Raw genomic sequence first — 17,952 nt, 5'->3', positions numbered from 1 at the left:
TCAAATGTTGAGTTGTTAGGAAATTATTGATGTTATTTCTTCAATTTCTAAACTATCTTTAGCATATAGCATTAAATGAAAATGAGTTTACACATCATTATTGCTTTAGGCTTATCACCTCGTTGATTTATTTTAATAAGGGATTGACCTGCAAGCTGAAGAGTGGGTAATAATATATCATCATATTAATTTTCCAACATTTCTGGAGTGCCAGAAATTAAGTGAATTAAATAAAATCTTCCTTTATATTCTTAGAATTTATTGTCAGATTCCATTTTTAGTCACTCTTTTCCTCCACTCTGTACTTCAACCTGCATATTAACCAAATCTCTGTTTTCTTTTAAAGATTTTTGATTAAGAGGTCCTGCTTCCCTATGAAATCCCGGCAATTTATTCACTATAACCAAGACCTTCTGAATTTTTGTGGTTAAGTTTTGGGATTAACAAAATGATATGCTAGCAATATGCAGAATATCTAAGTACAATACTTGTAAAAAATTAACCGATAGAGACAATACCTAAATAGAGACAATAACTAGTTTTTCACTAGATTTGCTACCGTTTCTAATCATAACTGGAATCTACCTTTGGGAGAGTGAGTCTATGAACTTTAGATCGGATTTTCAGCAGAAAGAAGAGTTAAGTAAGCCCTTGGGAACTTAAACCTAAATTTCTGGACCTTCTTGGATTTTTTATGTCCCAAGGTAATTTATTACAATTATGTAAGTGCAAAATGGGCTAAACTGAAATAACTGACAGGCTATTTTAAAATATGTGCATATAAAATCTATCAGCATCAGTTTGTTGAGGTTGATTTATTATCTGGCACTTTGAATTTGTCTAAAATAGACAAGTAGAAAGCAGGAAAATTACTATATTTTCAGGCAAAGTAGGGAAAACTTGCAATCTTGGGTCCTCTGTAATATCTCCAAGTATAGCATCTTACTCTAATGGATCTTAGAGGTCTTCTGGCCCGACCTCTATTCAGGAAGCCCCTTTTGACATATGAACAGTGAAAAATAAGAGTGAACTCTGGATAAATGAAGACGGTAGGAGAAAATGAAGGAAGCATTATATTTTGAAAGGTAAAGCCTATCTATAAAAATAGTTACCAACATTAAGTTACCTGATTCAGATAAGAATATATCCTTCTAGAACTCAAACTAGTACTCACATCACTAGCAATGTCTCTTGAAGCTTTAGCTAGCTGTACAGAAATCGCATCAACTGGGAGATCATAGCCTTTCTTCAAAGCTTCTTCCCATCCAAGTTTGTAGAGTTTCTGAAAATTAAAGATATTCTTTAGCATTATTCTGTCTATATAAAGAATCCCAATAGATTATTAGGGAAAAGTTTACCTACAGAGTGAATATCAGATCGAACATCATCTACCCTATCTTTAAAGATATGGATAAAAATAAAACAAGCTGTTTGAAAGAGTAGAAAAAGCACTGACTCAGCATCACATGACCTGGCTTTAATCTTTTTTGGCTGTGAGAATCCTGGTGGTATATTTTATCATAGCCTCTGCTGTTCAGAAATAATATGGTCATATCAGGCACCTTTCTCACTGCTGTTAAATACTGCCTGGGCTTACTGTTTTGAAGATAGATATTAAGATAATTGCTAATAAAAAGAAAAACAGGTCACAACATCTTAATTAGCTAAGTGATAAAAGCAATAAATGATGAAATGCCTTTTATAAATTGCAATAATTTAGTTGCAATCTTTCTGAGTTGACTTTACTGATTGAATGGATGTATGTGTGTTAAAACTGGGTAATAACAAAAATAGCTCATAGTTGTCCAGTACTTTCCATGGGCCAGGCACTGTGTTGAGGATCTTACACAGAATTTCCCATTTAGTCCTCATGGCAATCCAATGTCACAGGCACTTTTATGGTCCCAATTTTAGGGATGAGGAAAGTGAGATTTAGATAGCTAATTGAGTTACCCAGTATCATACATCTCAAAAATGGCAAGGCCAAAACTCATACCAAGTCTGTTTGATGCAATTTTTACTTTATTTATGTATTTATTTATTAGAGACAGGGTCTCCCAATTAGAGACAGGGTTGCCCAAACTGGATTCAAACTTGTGAGCTCAAGGGATCCTCCTGCCTCAGCTTCCTGAGTAGCTGGGACTACAGCTGCATGTCATCACACCTGGCTGTTTGATGCAATTTTTTTCAACAATTATCTTTTGATTTCTTGCTTGGTATCAAGCACAATGAACACAGAGATAAACAGACACAGAACCTGCTCCACGAAGCATACAGTTGTGGCTGAAGCCTTTGCTCTTAACCACTCTATTTTGCAACATCCTGGGCTAATCAGTGTGTCATTTCCAAACTTCCATTGCTTCAACATTTATATCAGTATTTACTATCATATTATTTTATAAGTTCATAAGTTTCAATACAAAACTTAAAAGTAATTTTTATATAGCTTTACCTGACTATACAGTGTTTGATTCTGCTTGGCTTGTAAAATATCTGGTGTATCAGGCATCACATGAACCTTGGTCTTATCTTTATTCCAATCAATGGTGTATAAATGCTAGGAAGTGGGAAAAAAAGACATGAAATTTGAATAACTGGGACAAGCAGGAAAGAAAAATATGTATTTATATATTAGTACTTGAATGCACTCAATTTGATGTAGTAACAACTAAGTAGCATATAATTCAGAAAAGACCCTAAAAACAAACTCAGATTTTAAAAAATAATCTTTTAAGTATTTTCTATTTTCTACAATGGATTGAAAGTATTGAAGATACAATAATTAAAAACATAAATAATTTCTAACCCAACTAGAAGGTCAAGAGAAAAAAAAAAAAGAGGTGGGCAGAAGAAGAAGATGGTGTAGGGGAATAATCTGGAATGGTTTGCCACTGCCTAGGAATGATGGATCTGAATTAGATTTCTCCAAACAAGAAACAGAGCCTGCTAGCTTTTCCTCACGTGGGAGCTGTGTGGACGGCCACTGTTCTCTGTACCTTGTTCATGGTATGCGCATTCTGCTTGGCAAGCACCATGTCCATGGAATCAGTCAGCTTCTTAAACTGGAAGTTGCTCGGGTGCTGGCGGTATTTCTGATCACTGGCATACTCAGTTGCTTTCTTGGCCTTCTCCACTTCCAGAGAGCCTGCTGGACTCCAGCCAAGCCCTTTGTACCATTCATTGTAATCTTGCTTATATTCATTCTATAAAGAAGATAAGCAAATTCTACTTTATCTTATCCATTTAGACACAAAAGCATGGCATGTAAACAGACTGTGATCTCCCTTCCCATGCTAGGATTCCAACCATCACCCAAGTAGAAGAAAGCCTTACATCGCTCTGTATGCGATTCATATTCCTGGTCAGCTCAATGTTCATTGCATCTGGAAGGAGGAAGTACTTGTGAATCAGGTGCTTGTAGTTAGTGTTGGTGACGTTGGCTTGGGCATCCTTGGCAGCCGTGACACTAAGCATGTCGGCAGGGGTGTGGTAGCTGGTCTTTGTGTTCTCATAGTTTTTCTTGTACTCCCGATCAGATTGCATCTTAGCCACTTGCATGGAATGGACTAATTTGGGATCATCCTCGAGACTGCGGAAACCAACCATTTTCCCCTTCCCTTTTTCATAATTGTACTTGTATTTATACTGTGAAGAAAATATGAGTTTTTACACAGAGCAATTCCTTTGACTAAAAATCAGTCTGGTGTCAATATATTATTTTTGTACAATTATAATTAAAAATTATATTTGTATAGAGCTCTATAGTTCACAAACGCATTTTTCATATTTATTGATGTAACTGAATACAACTCTCCCTTGTGAGGTAGATAGCAAAGTTCTTATTACTGCCCTCATTTTATAGATTAGTAAGCTGAGACCCAGAGAGCTGAGCAACTTGCTGAGGCCACTGAGGATTAGAATCCAGATTTTGTGATGATGCATCACACTGACTTATGCATGTACTTTGCTGTTAGTGCTAAAGAGGCCTTTAGTAGGTAAAAAGAACACAGAAGATGAAAAAAAAAATAAAAAAACAGAACATTTCTCTTAATGCTGCCCTGAGAAATTATCCTGTCAGTCATTTACTGATGAGAAAAGGTTCAATTATGAGACACAACAGTGTAATTTTAGAATAGCTTTATATTCGTGGAGCTCCTTTTCCTTTAAGACTCTCTTAAACTGCTACAATGGGGAAGAAATTGTGCTATTTATCATCCCAACTTTCTTCTATAGAGGGGAGATTTTGATCCATGGAGAGCTTCTTTTTCTGCCTATCTCCTTGTGGGGTTGCATGCGCAAGTTCGGGGTAGAAGCTAGTAGAGCCAAATTACTCCAGCGTAATAGAGGGCAGAAGAATTTGGAGTTCTCAGGATAATAAGAGAGAGTGGGATGGGCTGGATAGGTAGGGAAGATGAAGAACAGAGATGAAGAAGAAAGAAAGTAAAACTGATGGGTGATCAAGGAAAGAGTGTTTTGAAATATGCTCCTCCCAGGACCTCCAAGTCATTAAATGCTCCCTGTGAGTGAATTTCTTGCAGAAACAACCAAATCTTGTGAAAGAACTGAGTTCCATATAGGTGGCATGTTATGACAGTGATGTGTTGGTACACCTGCTTTTTGCCGGGCAGTGCGGGGAAAACCACACTTTGTAGTGTTTGCCAATTTCTGTGGTGTAAATACACCCATCATAGCTGATATCAAGCCACCGATGGTTTAACAACTGGTTTGCAAAAATTCCTGATTATTTATTCATCGACTACCATGAGCCCAAATGATCAGCACCCTTGCATACATGAGACATCCTGTCAGAAAATCAGATCTGAAGAAGCAGGAGGCAAGAACAACACAAGAAAGAAAGCTTTCTTTCACCAAGAAAGCTTAGTGAAGGGCTTTGAATTTCTATAAGCCATAACCTTGGTGACAGATTCAAAGTAAGTTTATCTAGATCTCATGAATCAGGGAGCTGACATCTATGAGGGTCACCATGTGGTTAGCTTGGTGTTTTTTCAGAAATAATCAGAGAAAACACAAAAGCAAGGTTAAGAAGCATTCACAGAGAATGAGACCCACTGTTTTTCATATTGTGTCCACTCAGTGTTTCCAGAACTCAGCCCTTATTATTTTGGTTCCTTAGAAACCCACAGCCAGGTGACTGCTTTCCTTCAGACTTACATCACTTGCAATATCTCTGGAAGCCTTGGCAGCTTTGATAGGAATTGCATCAGGTCTGAGATCATAGCCTTTCTTTTTAGACTCTTCCAAGGAAAGTTTGTAGAGTTTCTGTAATGAGAGGCAAAGGGAAGAGTTTTCTTCTAAATATGAAAGCCTGAATTTATTTTAGAAGAGTAAACTACCACTGCGGCGTCTTTTTTGTTTTTGAGCAGAATGCTTCATTGGTACTTCAGTGGCTGAATGTTTTTACAAGTAACATAACTGTGTTTGAAAAACAATCTATAACAAACTTAAACATATTTCCAAGAAACTACCAGAAAAAGTAAAAGTTACTGGTCTCTATTAGGTTGTAAATATACTTAAAAAATGTGAAAGTCCCAGAGATTCTTATTGATGCAAATAAGAGTTAAAGGAAGACTACAAAACAGCCCTATTCTTACATCAAAAGAAAACGTCACTGTTTTATAATCAGCACTTTCATTTGTATAATAATGTGGAATCTACAATTTAAAAAAAAGGTCAGCTATTCCAAATCTCAGTGGAATTCAAACAAAGAAACGAAAAAAAATAGGTAGGATTAGAGGATTTCCTAGCAACTATGATTAGGACGAAAAAGGAAATGAAATAAAACATCAATACATTTTCTAACAAGTGTTGCACATTCTTTGTTTTGGGGTTTGCCCCAGATTCTTCAAAGTGTTCTTCTTCCCTTTCCATTTAACCCCTTCTTTAGAACCATCTCAAAGGCTTGATGGAAGGGCTCTCTAAGAACAAAATTCTAGGACTCTCATTTCCTTTTTCTCTTCTCCTGGCCCCCGAGCCTGTTTCTTTCTACCAAATCTCTCAGTTTAATAAGGAGTGCCCCCCCGCCAGAACAAAATCCAACCACCCTTCAAATTCTTAACTGCTTGGCCCAACCCCATTGACAGTCCTACTCCAACTCCACAAAGCAAAATTAGAGTTTCATGTATGGATTTCCACCATTATTTTTAAACATTCACTCTCATAACTGAGAGAGATATTAATTAATTTGTTCTTACTGGTTCAAATCTGTCAGAGAGAAAGATGACAACAGGGGGAACTATACTTACATCACTCATATTAATTGCATTTGCCTTTGCCAAAATAATCTGGGGGATATCAGGCATGATGTGGACTTTGGTTTTATCAGCCTCCCATGCTTGTTTGTAGAGATGCTAGGAAAAAAACAGTGTAAATTAGTGTTTAAAATCTTAAAAGAAGCTCACTTAGTACACACATATCATTGTACATATATATCAATATTTCATGTATTTTTATTAGCTGGGTTTAAATTAATTAATTATTTATTTATTATTTTTGAGACAGGGTCTTGTGCTGTCACCCAGGCTGGAGTGTAGTAGTGCAATTATGGCTCACTGCAACCTCCACCTCCCAGGCTCAAACAATCCATCTTCCCACCTCAGCCTTCTGAGTAGCTGGGACTACAGGCATGCACTACCACACATGGCTAATTTTTATATTTTTTGTAGAGATGGGTTTTTGCATTTGCACAGGCTGGTTTCAAACTCCTGAGCTCAAGCAATCCACCTGCCTTCACCTCCCAAAGTGCTAGTATTACAGGCGTGAGCCACTGCACGCGGCCCAAAAAAATTTTAATGGAAAAGTTGCTTATTCAAACAATACAACAGGGAGTATGTAAGACGGAAAGTAAAAATGCTTTTTCCCCTTATCTCACAGCATGGAGCATTTGCCTCCTAAAATTTTCTGTGTAAATTAAAACATACATATAGTCCTTTTTAAATATACGTGAAGTCATGTTCTACATCTTGATTTTTAACTTAATATAGGTTAGATATCTTTGAACCTTCTTAAAATAATTTACTTCATTCATTTGTAGAGCTACATAGTATTTCACTAGGAGGTATAATCTAATTAATTTAACCAGTTCTCTGTTGATGAATATTTAACTTAATGGCCGCTAGCCTTTTTCTACTACAAGCAATGTCATGATCCTTGTGGTGGACATGGAGATGTGCCACCAATATACTCATTCAAGGAAGGACCTGATTCTCCAACTTTTGGCAAATAGTCTGTAGTCATCAGCTGTCTCACTCAAGAGCATGCCTTTCCCAGATAACCAAACTCAACAACTCATCGAAGTGGGGGTACAAAGATCTAGCCATTTCAGTTCAATGCAGGTCTCTACTGACAGAGACACTTGAGAGCCCTCTATGGGACTGGCCAAGCCTTTGTCATGCCAGCATCACTGTTCAACTTCCCCTCCCGCCTAGTCCTTCCTCCCAAGGACTAGGATCCCTAAAAAATACTCTGTACTCCAATTTTCATCTTAGCATCTCCTTTCAGAAACCCTAAACTGCAAAACATATTTTTATGTGTATGTATGTATGTATATCTTTGCACACATATATAAGGATTTCTATAGGGTAATGATACCTGAGTTTTAAATTTTAATGAACATTAACAAATGGCCCATTAAAAGTTTGCTTTAACAGAAACTCCCTTACAGATATTGCATGTAACACAGCTTTTTAATTTTTGCAAATGCAACAGATGAAAAATGCTATCTCTTTGTTTTAGCCCATCTTAATTAAAATAAGAATAACCTTTTTCTGGACTAGAGATTGGCAATCTTTTTCTGTATAGACAGAAATCCTTAAATTTCAGGCTTTGTGGGCTACACAATTGCTGTCATTAGCTATTCAACTCTGCTGTTGTAGTCCAAAAGCAGCCAGAGACCACACGCCAACAAACAGCTGTGGTTGTGTCACTATAAAACTTTATTTACAAAAACAGTCATTTTTCTGAACTTCGTTTTAGACCAGCACTGTACAATAGAACTTCCTGCAATGATGGAAATGTTCTGCATAATCCAATATTGTAGAACCTAGCCACATAGGTCGATTGAGTACTTGAAATGTAGCTAATGTGAATGAGAAACTGAATTATTAATATGATTTATGTAAATATAAATCAACACATGTGGCTAGTAGTAATAGTATTGGCCAGTGAAATGCTAGTGGAAAGAGCGGTGCCTAGTTATCAGAATCCCTGTTCTAGTCCAGACCCCGCTGTTGACCTGCTGTGTGGGAAGTGCTTTGCTTCTCTGGGCTGTTCTTTTCTCAACTCTGCAATGGGAGGATTCAGCTTGATGGTCATCAAGACGTCTCTTGGTGCCAGTACATGCTAGTTCTATGGTTCTCCTCTTGGCATCATTACCCTGAAATGTTAATTACTAACACTGAAAAAAATAGATATCCTCATGATAGTTTAGATTCTAAATCTTAAAAGAGGCACAGAAATTTGTGCCTTGTCTTTGAGGCAGGTCCCTTTCAAGGAGGTTATCTCCACAAATCATTCAATTCTCTGAAGACTCCAGGGGTTTTACTCCGTGGCTTAGCATAATACAGTTCTATCTTTCTAGCACAACTATGGCCATTATTTTCTGCAACTGTTTCATGTTTAGATCCAAATCATCTTTTTCTCTGTTATGTTATCAAAGACATTTCTCATTTTGATCCATCAGTGCTGCTGCAGTTATTTTATTATTTTTAACTTCAAAAACAGATGTTCAAGGTTGATTGTACTTGTTGGTCTTGATCTCTTATTGCAAATCAATGTAAAAATAGAGTAAGTCTTTTCTAAAAGCTGGAATAATTCATGAACCAAGGAAACACTGATGTAGAACAATTGCCCTCAAGATTACCCAGAGAACATCCTCGTTTGAAATGCTGCTACAGCCATGTAATCTTGGAATTTTCTTTGATCCCATCAAAGCAGAAAGAAAGGTGGGGTTTGGGAGGTGGTTTGCAACACCAGCTACCATCAGGAAATCTGCTGATTCAGTGTCATGAATGTCTATTCAACCTCACCTTAGACAAACAGGACTCATTTTCAAGAGGTGCAGTAAAAGTCCCTATTTATTTGGTTAAGTCAATGAGATAGGATGGTTCATTGAAGATTTGAAGACTACTAGTTAGAAATAATTCCTATCCTTTTTTTTTTAACCACAAGACTCTTTTTCTAGGTAAAATAACCTCAAGTGTGATGCCTTATAACTGTATTAGAAAAACCTGTGGATTAAATGCAAATTATACCTGGATTCTCCCTGATGCATATGAAACACTGCATTATTGAAAGACTTACTTCGTTCATAATTTTTGCATTATTCTGGGCCAAAACCATGTTCATCGAGTCCATCAATGTGGAATACTTCAAAGTATCTGGGTGCTGGCGGTACTTCTTTTCACTAATAATCTCCATGGCTTTCTTGTTTTTCTCTGCCTCCAGGGAGCCCAGAGGGAGCCATCCAATGCCCTTCATGAAGTCAGCATAGTCAGCCTTGTACTGATTCTGCAAAAGAGGAAAAATTAAATTATGAGAAGAAACTGAAACTTCCCAAGAATCCTAAGTGTGTGTTTAATATTCTGTAACTTCCACTTCATTTGTAACTTTTCTGTAACTTTTCCACTTCAATATTTGCTTGAATATTGGTATTTAAGCAATAGCATGTTGAACTTCAACCATTTCTTCCCTAAACTTTTATCCTTTTTATATTTCCTTGCATGATAAATTAAAAATAAGCAGAAATGTCTTTGTGACTCGTTTTTCTCAATGCCTTCATAAAGAAAAAGTACTAAGAAATACCACATAGATTCATCTCCCAGGTGACTGTTATCTCCTTGAGAAAAGCAACTATGCTGACCTTTCTTATAAAAATTCCCAAGTCCCCTTGGTTAACAGATGACTATGGAAACCCCATTTTTCTCTTTCACTGTCTTTGGTCACCCACCACCATTACAATTCCCTCAGGTATGCCAGAAACCTTCCTGGTACTTTGTGTAAATTTCATTTTTTCCTCCTCAGCTTTGACATTTCTCTCTACACCTGGCTGCTTTCATTCGGGCACATACTACCTCCCTGACAATTAATAGCTCAGCCCTCACATTCCCAAAGAGAAATGTAGCCTTGCTTTCGTCTGCTTTGGGTTTGTAACTTAATTCACCTCTCCAACCATCAAATGGCCTCTTTAGCTAAATTCTTGGCTCTATTCTTTCTCTGTCTTCCTTATATTTAGTCCAAAAGCTGCCTCAGTCATCACCTTCTCGAAATTTCATTAGTAAGGTAGGCAATTGCAAAGTTAGAAGTGGTAGAATGAAACCCAGTTGGGAGGGAGGGGCTGGAACTATCAGGTTATCTGATTTCTTACTTTCCCTTTTATTCCTCTATTAAAAGCCTATTATGCCTTTGACCATCTTTGCTAGACATATTTCTTTCAATACACTCTTTCTGAAATGAAGTTCCATTTGCTGTTGTGGATTTCAGAATCCAACAATGCTCACAGCAACAATAGTAGAAAACAAGACTTTAGTTTCTAGAATTGATCTCCTTTTGTTAAAGGACACGAATTCAATCTAAGGTAATAAATGAAACACTGTTGGGAAATTGCAGATGAATTTCTTTCAGGATTTTCAAAATGTCATTACTTATGGTCATTCATGGTTGCTTATTTTCCAGAGTAAACGCTCTGCAAATGTGGCTTTCACGTACATCACTTTGAATCTGCATCATATTTTTGGCCAATTCAAAGCTCATGGCATCAGGAAGCATGTTGTAGGTATGGATCACATTCCTGTAGTTGGCATTGGTGGCCACTTCCTGAGACTTCTTGGCTGCCACCACACTGAGCATGTCCACTGGGGTGTGGAAGGAGGTCTTGGATTTCTCATATCCCTTCTTGTATTCCCGGTCTGACTGCATCTTGGCCACCTGCATGAAGTGCACCAGCTTGGGGTCATCTTCCAGGCTCCGGAAGCCAATGTGTTTCCCTTTGGCTTGTTCATAGGCTTTCTTGTATTTGTACTGTGGACAGAGAAGAAATTATGGTGATGAAAATGGTAAAAGAAAGAGAACAAAGTACCATTTGCTAGGTGACGTTAGCTTTGTCTCAGATGAAGGGTTTTAGAGCTACTCTAAAATTAGAAGGGAGGCACTCATGAGAGGCAGGGAGCAAACTCTTTTTACTTCATTTTTTTTTTCCCCAGACTTGAGTCCATGGAAAGAAAATAATCTCAGAGTTAATCGAAGAGATGTGTAAATAAATTGGTTTAGAGAGATTTAGAAAGCAGATTTCCCCACTCAGTTGTCTAAGTGACAGAAAAGGCTGCAGGCAGGATTTCTCATGGTGCATCTTTAAAGGGAGGGCCTGGCCATGGGCCTCCTGGTAAAACATGTAGATTGCATCTTTACATTTGCTTAGAATTGTAAGTGATTTGAATAGACTCTAAAGGCTACTTTTTTTTTTTTTTTTTTTTTTTATTATACTTTAGGGTTTTAGGGTACATGTGCACAATGTGCAGGTTTGTTACATATGTATCCATGTGCCATGTTGATTTCCTGCACCCATTAACTCGTCATTTAGCATTAGGTGTATCTCCTAATGCTGTCCCTCCCCCCTCCCCCCACCCCACAACAGTCCCCGGAGCGTGATGTTCCCCTTCCTGTGTCCATGAGTTCTCATTGTTCAATTCCCACCTATGAGTGAGAACATGTGGTGTTTGTTTTTTTGTCCTTGCGATAGTTTACTGAGAATGATGTTTTCCAGTTTCATCCATGTCCCTACAAAGGACACGAACTCATCATTTTTTATGGCTGCATAGTATTCCATGGTGTATATGTGCCACATTTTCTTAATCCAGTCTATCGTTGTTGGACATTTGGGTTGGTTCCAACTCTTTGCTATTGTGAATAGCACCGCAATAAACATACGTGTGCATGTGTCTTTATAGCAGCATGATTTATAGTCCTTTGGGTATATACCCAGTAATGGGATGGCTGGGTCAAATGGTATTTCTAGTTCTAGATCCCTGAGGAATCGCCACACTGACTTCCACAATGGTTGAACTAGTTTACAGTCCCACCAACAGTGTAAAAGTGTTCCTATTTCTCCACATCCTCTCCAGCACCTGTTGTTTCTTGATTTTTTAATGATGGCCATTCTAACTGGTGTGAGATGGGGAAAGGATTCCCTATTTAATAGATGGTGCTGGGAAAACTGGCTAGCCATATGTAGAAAGCTGAAACTGGATCCCTTCCTTACACCTTATACAAAAATTAATTCAAGATGGATTAAAGACTTATATGTTAGACCTAAAACCATTAAAATCCTACAAGAAAACCTAGGCAATACCATTCAGGACATAGGCGTGGACAAGGACTTCATGTCTAAAACACCAAAAGCAATGGCAACAAAAGCCAAAATCGACAAATGGGATCTCATTAAACTAAAGAGCTTCTGCACAGCAAAAGAAACTGTCATCAGAGTGAACAGGCAACCTACACAATGGGAGAAAATTTTTGCAACCTACTCATCTGACAAAGGGCTAATATCCAGAATCTACAATGAACTCAAACAAATTTACAAGAAAAAAACAAACAACCCCATCAAAAAGTGGGCAGAGGACATGAACAGACACTTCTCAAAAGAAGACATTTATGCAGCCAAAAAACACATGAAGAAATGCTCCTCATCACTGGCCATCAGAGAAATGCAAATCAAAACCACAGTGAGATACCATCTCACACCAGTTAGAAAGGCTACTTTTTTTTAACAAGACTCAGTCACTACTTACATTAAATAATGAACAGATGATTAGAGGGTACTTGGATGGGGTGAAGGGAGGTGTCTTGTGTCACATGGGATGGCATTCCCACCAATCCTGAATGGAGCTGACTGCTGCTCCTACATACACACAAGCTTAGCGCATTTGTTCTTACTTGCTCAGCCCCAAAAAGGCCCAGTGGAAGCACTTACATCACTGGCAATGTCTCTAGAGGCTTTTGCAGCCTTTATTGCAATGGCATCAGGCCTCAGGTCATATCCTTTCTTCTTTTCTTCTTCCCAGCCAGCTTTGTACAGTTTCTAAACAATAAAATAGAAAAACAACAGCATCTTGTTATTGGGGTTAGAATAGAGGTCCTGACTACAAAGTGGTTGGTATGTAGAACACAGACATCAGTATTAGTTCCCTTTAACCTTCTCCCCAGCTTTTGCTGTTGTTAATCTACTTACATCACTCATGGTGATTTGGTTTACTCTGGAGAGTAAAATATCCGGTGTGTCAGGCATGACATGAATGGTGGTCTTGTCGTTGTTCCATTTTTCAGTGTAGAGCCTCTGCAATGAGAAAGTCAGGTGCACGATTTTACAGCAGGACAAGTTTGACCCAATGCTAGCAAGATGAAGAGATTTGCACCTCCATGGTAGAAGAGGTTAAATGTGATATTAGAAAATGGATGAAATAACAAAAAGATGGGTCAAGTAAACTAAATACACAATGAGAAAAAAAATTGTTGAATAAGACAACCCTCTATCACGAAAGCACCAAATACCATCTTGCCCCCACCGCACAACCATGTGGAGTTTTGTGGTTCTGTCACATTCTTAACATGCTGTTGAGAGATGATCTGAGGGGTCACTATGAAAGAGAATGCTCTAAACATGATGGAAGCAATAGAGTCCCCCTCCCACCACTGGCACCAAGACGATCAGAAAGAAACACTGAAGGAGACGATGGGGGCACTGCCAGGCTCAATGGCATGAACACCATGAGGGTTCCCTGGGCGAGGCTGGCAGGTGAGTCCTTACCTTGTCCATGTTCAGTTTGTTACTCTTGTTAAGTGCCTGTTCCATTGTGTCCATGGCGTATGTGAACTTCAGCTTCTCGGGGTGCTGGCGATACTTCTTCTCACTAAGAATCTCTCCTGCTTTCTTTGCCTTCTCCACCTCCAGGGACTCTATGGGCACCCAGCCGATCCCTTTCATCCAATTGGTGAAGTCAGATTTGTACAGATTCTTTACAATGAGAAAAAAAATTTCATTTCAGAAAGAGTCAGGGCTTGGGTTTCTTTGGCTGTGTGATTTACTTACGATCAAAAAGAAAAAGAGAAGCTGGGAGGGGGAGAATAATCTGCTTTTTACTTCCTACTGTCTTTCAGAAGAAATTAATTATAAAAGTAATTACATTCATAGTGGTTTTGAACAGGAAATCCTGACCCAGCAATTCCTTTACAAAGTTAACTTTCTTGAGGAAAATAAATGAAAAATTAACAGAATTTTGCACTGGAAGGAAAATTATATAACATCTATTTGAGCCTCCTACTTTTTCATAGACAACATCGTATGTTTGGGTCTAATACCAACATTTTAAATATATTTCTATGCATATAGATAAAATTAACCACAAAGCTACCTATAGTTCAAATGAGTGAAATCCTAAAACTCTGAGTTCTGGAGGGAATCCTTAATTACAGTGAGTGCAGCCAGGTGTGGGATGGAGTAAGTGGCTCCTGTTTTTCCCTCCCACCCATTAGAAATGGATAACAACTTGGTAACCAGTACATACATCGCTCTGAATCTGCATGGCATTCCTGGAGTGCTCCACATTCAAGGCGTCGGGCAGGAGAGTGTAGTGGTGGTATGACTGTCTGTAGTTGGCGTTGGTGGCAACCTCCTGAGATTTCTTTGCAGCTGTAACACTGACCATATCGAGAGGTGTGTGGTACTTGGTCTTGCTGGCTTCATAGCCCTTTTTGTACTCACGATCAGACTGGATTTTGGCCACATTCATGTAGTGAACCAGTTTAGGATCATCCTGAAGACTGAGAAATCCAATTTGCTTGCCTTTGGCTTTCTCGTAGGCCTCCTTATATTTGCACTATTTGAAAACAAAGGGCAAACAGAAGTTGGATAACACAGAAGTCTGATATAAACTGAATTTATACAACAAATTAAGCAAAAGCTAACTTCAGTCTGAATCTAGGTAACATTGAAGTTTTTTTTTTTTTGTATTTTAAAATAAACAATTAGCAAAATATTTTTAATGGCTCATCTTGAGACCTGCCCTGGAGTTCACTAAAAATGGAATAATGAAATAGTTTATATTAATACTCTTCATAAGTAAATTATTTGAATATACTCAAAGGTTCCTGAGAAGTTGGCTTATGAAGCATTTGATGTACACTTTTTTGTTTGTTTTTTTTTTGTTGAGACAGGGTCTTGCTCTGTCCCCCAGGCTAGAGTGCAATGGTGCAATCATGACTCCTTGAAGCCTCTGGGGCCCTCCCTCCTCAGCTTCCCAAAGTGCTAGGATTAGACGTGTGAGCCGCCATGTCTGGTCAATGCATGCTTTTTTATGATTATATTTCCATTATTAATTTGTATTACCTTAAAATGTACTTGTATAATTATGAGTAAATTTCAACCCTAATACAAATTAGTGCATTGATCTTGAAATTAATGGGTTTTTACTCTATCAAGGCATTTATTATGTCAATTCATATAGGAATATAACTTAATTTGTAAAAAAAAATGAACTAAAATCCTGTTATGTAATTAACTAAAATCCTGTTATATAATCCATGGAAATAGAAATATGAAAAACCAGAAAGAATTAGCAAAATATTTTTTCTGGTTTTCCATGTTTCTATTTCCATGGATTTTCTTTTCTTCGTGGAAATTATAAAATTAAAACACTGAATTCTTTTAAAATACTTGGAGACTTTTCTAATTTAGTGATATTTTAGTATATCATGACTTTTTTCATGACAAAACCCAAATAAAAAGTGGTTTTTAAGTTCATAACAATGATACTAATGGAAGTTTTAAATACTTCACAGTTTTTAAAAAAGAATTTTCTTCTAACAACTTTATTAAGCTTTTAAATATGTGAAAAATATTTTAAGTGAGGCAATATAAATAACGTAATTGGCAATAAGGATTTTAGGAAATATTTTTATATTATAATTTGTTTACTTGCTTCTTTATGTAGTTGATACAGTCTTATACATCACATATAGATTTTTTTTTTCTTTTTTAGAGATGGTATCTCACTCTGTCACCCAGGCTGGAGTGCAATTACAGCTCACTGCAGCTTCAGACTCCTGGGTTAAAGAGATCCTCCCATCTCAGCCACTCAAATAGTTGGAACTACAGGTACACGCCACCACACCTGGCTAATTTTTTTTTTAATTTCTGTAGAGATAGGGTCTTAATATGTTGCCCAGGCTGGTCTTGAACTCCTGAAGTCTTTTAGATAGACAGAAAGTTTCTACTTTTAAATTAGACTTACATCACTAGCAATATTCCTTGAACTTTTTGCAGCAACAATTGGGATGGCATCCGGTCTCAAATCATAGCCCTTGGCAATGGTTTTCTTCCAATCTGCTTTATAATGAGCCTTCAAAAAAGTAGAGGTTATTTTATTATTTGACATCATTAAAAGAGGAATGAAACAGAATGCCAAAATGTTTCTTATAGAACATGTCATAATAGATCCCTTTCTATTAAGACAATCTATGAAGTTAGTTTTTTATGTATATAATTGATTTTATTTAAAAGGATCAGTAAACTGTATACATAGTATAATCTCAACTGATCAAAAAATGTATATGCTTGCATAACAAAGCAACAGAAAGGTAATGCTTTGACTGTTGGATAACAGAAGATTTTCATTTATTTTTCATAATTTTTTATGTTTTCCAACTTTTCCATAATAAATATGTAATACTTTTGGAAAAAATTTTCTTGTAATGAAGCATTTCAAGCTTATAGAAAGATATGAATGCTAAAACTAAAAATCCAGATGTAGTACAGCTCAGCTTTAATTTATCTTAATGCTTAAATATTACTTAGAAAAATCTTTCCCCTTAATGAACCAAAAGCACAGGAATGTATAGTTGGATATGAAACAGAGCCTAAAAACACTGGAAAGAATGAATAAGCCATCTTTTAAGAAATTAACAATTTTATCCAAGTTTTATTATGTTTTTAAATTAGGACTTATCAATATTTTTTAAGAAAAGGAAACAATTCATATTAGTGGATTTAAACATTACCACCAATTAGATGTCTAGACTACTCAAGAGAGAGGCTAGTTACATACAAAAAAAGATTTTGTGAAGAAAACTAAACTTTTTTGGATGTTTTAATAAATAATTAAAAGTTGTAAAAAGCAATATTTTCCATACTACAGACTAGGCACTCTTGTGTTTTCCAATCTTGTCTGTCTCATGTTCCTTTTTTTTTTTTTTAAATGGGACATAACTTACTTGATTGACTTTACAACCCACTAATGAGTCACAGCCCATAGTTTGGAAAAGTCTGTGTTAAGCAAAATTTTACTGCGGCTCCCTAGGCTCATGTTGTATGGTTAAGGGTTTAATGTGGAGGCTCAGGGTCCACACTGAACTGCGCCCCCTACAATTCTCAGGGCAAGAGTTGCAAAGAACCAGAAAGGAGAGGCCCACATAGGCAATATTAGCACCGGGCCAAATACTCACGTCACTCATGTTGAGGGCGTTGACTTTGGCTTGAATAAACTGAGGCAATTCAGGGTCAATAGTGTACTTGTGCTTCAGTTTCTCTCCCTCCACCTTGTAGTTCAACTAAAAGCAAAGGAGACAGCATGCACATATCATTAGCTGACATAACGTAAATTTCATCAAGCAGAGACTCCTTTAAAAAGGAAGGCTATCATTTGTGTTTTCCATTTACCAGACAAATGCCTACTCTGTCATAAGGGAGGGGCACTGGTAGATGCATTTATGTTCCCATTCTACCAGTATTTATTGGACAGCACTGTGGGCCAGGCAGAGTGGTAAGTTCTGTGTTTAAAGAGGTGAGGAAGGCAGATCTGTCCTATTGGAGCTTATTGTCCAATAGAAAGGACAGACATAAAACATGTAAACTACAAACTATCACTAGAATTTGTGATATGTTGT

The 17,952-nt window shown here is 37.2% G+C and overlaps 1 protein-coding gene and 1 long non-coding RNA gene across 11 annotated transcripts in view; one reads left to right on the top strand and one right to left on the bottom strand.

Moving 5' to 3' along the window:
- Positions 1–9,732, top strand: part of LOC129489489 (uncharacterized) — a 69,620-nt gene extending 59,888 nt beyond the window's left edge. For all 4 annotated transcript variants that reach the window (XR_010122488.1, XR_008660001.2, XR_008660000.2 and 1 more), the window contains one exon: positions 9,463–9,732. This is a non-coding gene — a long non-coding RNA (uncharacterized lncRNA). The remainder of the gene's footprint in view (positions 1–9,462) is intronic.
- NEB (nebulin) overlaps positions 1–17,952 on the bottom strand; it is a 264,687-nt gene that overhangs the window by 157,612 nt on the left and 89,123 nt on the right. For all 7 annotated transcript variants that reach the window (XM_055292138.2, XM_063646033.1, XM_063646034.1 and 4 more), the window contains exons 38-51: positions 17,512–17,616; positions 16,302–16,409; positions 14,577–14,888; positions 13,820–14,026; positions 13,244–13,348; positions 12,986–13,093; positions 10,723–11,034; positions 9,319–9,525; positions 6,264–6,368; positions 5,173–5,280; positions 3,334–3,645; positions 2,997–3,203; positions 2,453–2,557; positions 1,175–1,282 (exon numbers count right to left, since the gene is read on the bottom strand). In XM_055292138.2, the coding sequence (XP_055148113.1) occupies positions 1,175–1,282; positions 2,453–2,557; positions 2,997–3,203; positions 3,334–3,645; positions 5,173–5,280; positions 6,264–6,368; positions 9,319–9,525; positions 10,723–11,034; positions 12,986–13,093; positions 13,244–13,348; positions 13,820–14,026; positions 14,577–14,888; positions 16,302–16,409; positions 17,512–17,616 (2,409 nt within the window). The remainder of the gene's footprint in view (positions 1–1,174; positions 1,283–2,452; positions 2,558–2,996; positions 3,204–3,333; positions 3,646–5,172; positions 5,281–6,263; positions 6,369–9,318; positions 9,526–10,722; positions 11,035–12,985; positions 13,094–13,243; positions 13,349–13,819; positions 14,027–14,576; positions 14,889–16,301; positions 16,410–17,511; positions 17,617–17,952) is intronic.

The sequence above is a fragment of the Symphalangus syndactylus genome, chromosome 9, assembly GCF_028878055.3.
Source record: "Symphalangus syndactylus isolate Jambi chromosome 9, NHGRI_mSymSyn1-v2.1_pri, whole genome shotgun sequence".
NCBI lineage: Eukaryota > Metazoa > Chordata > Mammalia > Primates > Hylobatidae > Symphalangus > Symphalangus syndactylus.
This window is presented reverse-complemented; position numbering and strand designations above follow the sequence as displayed.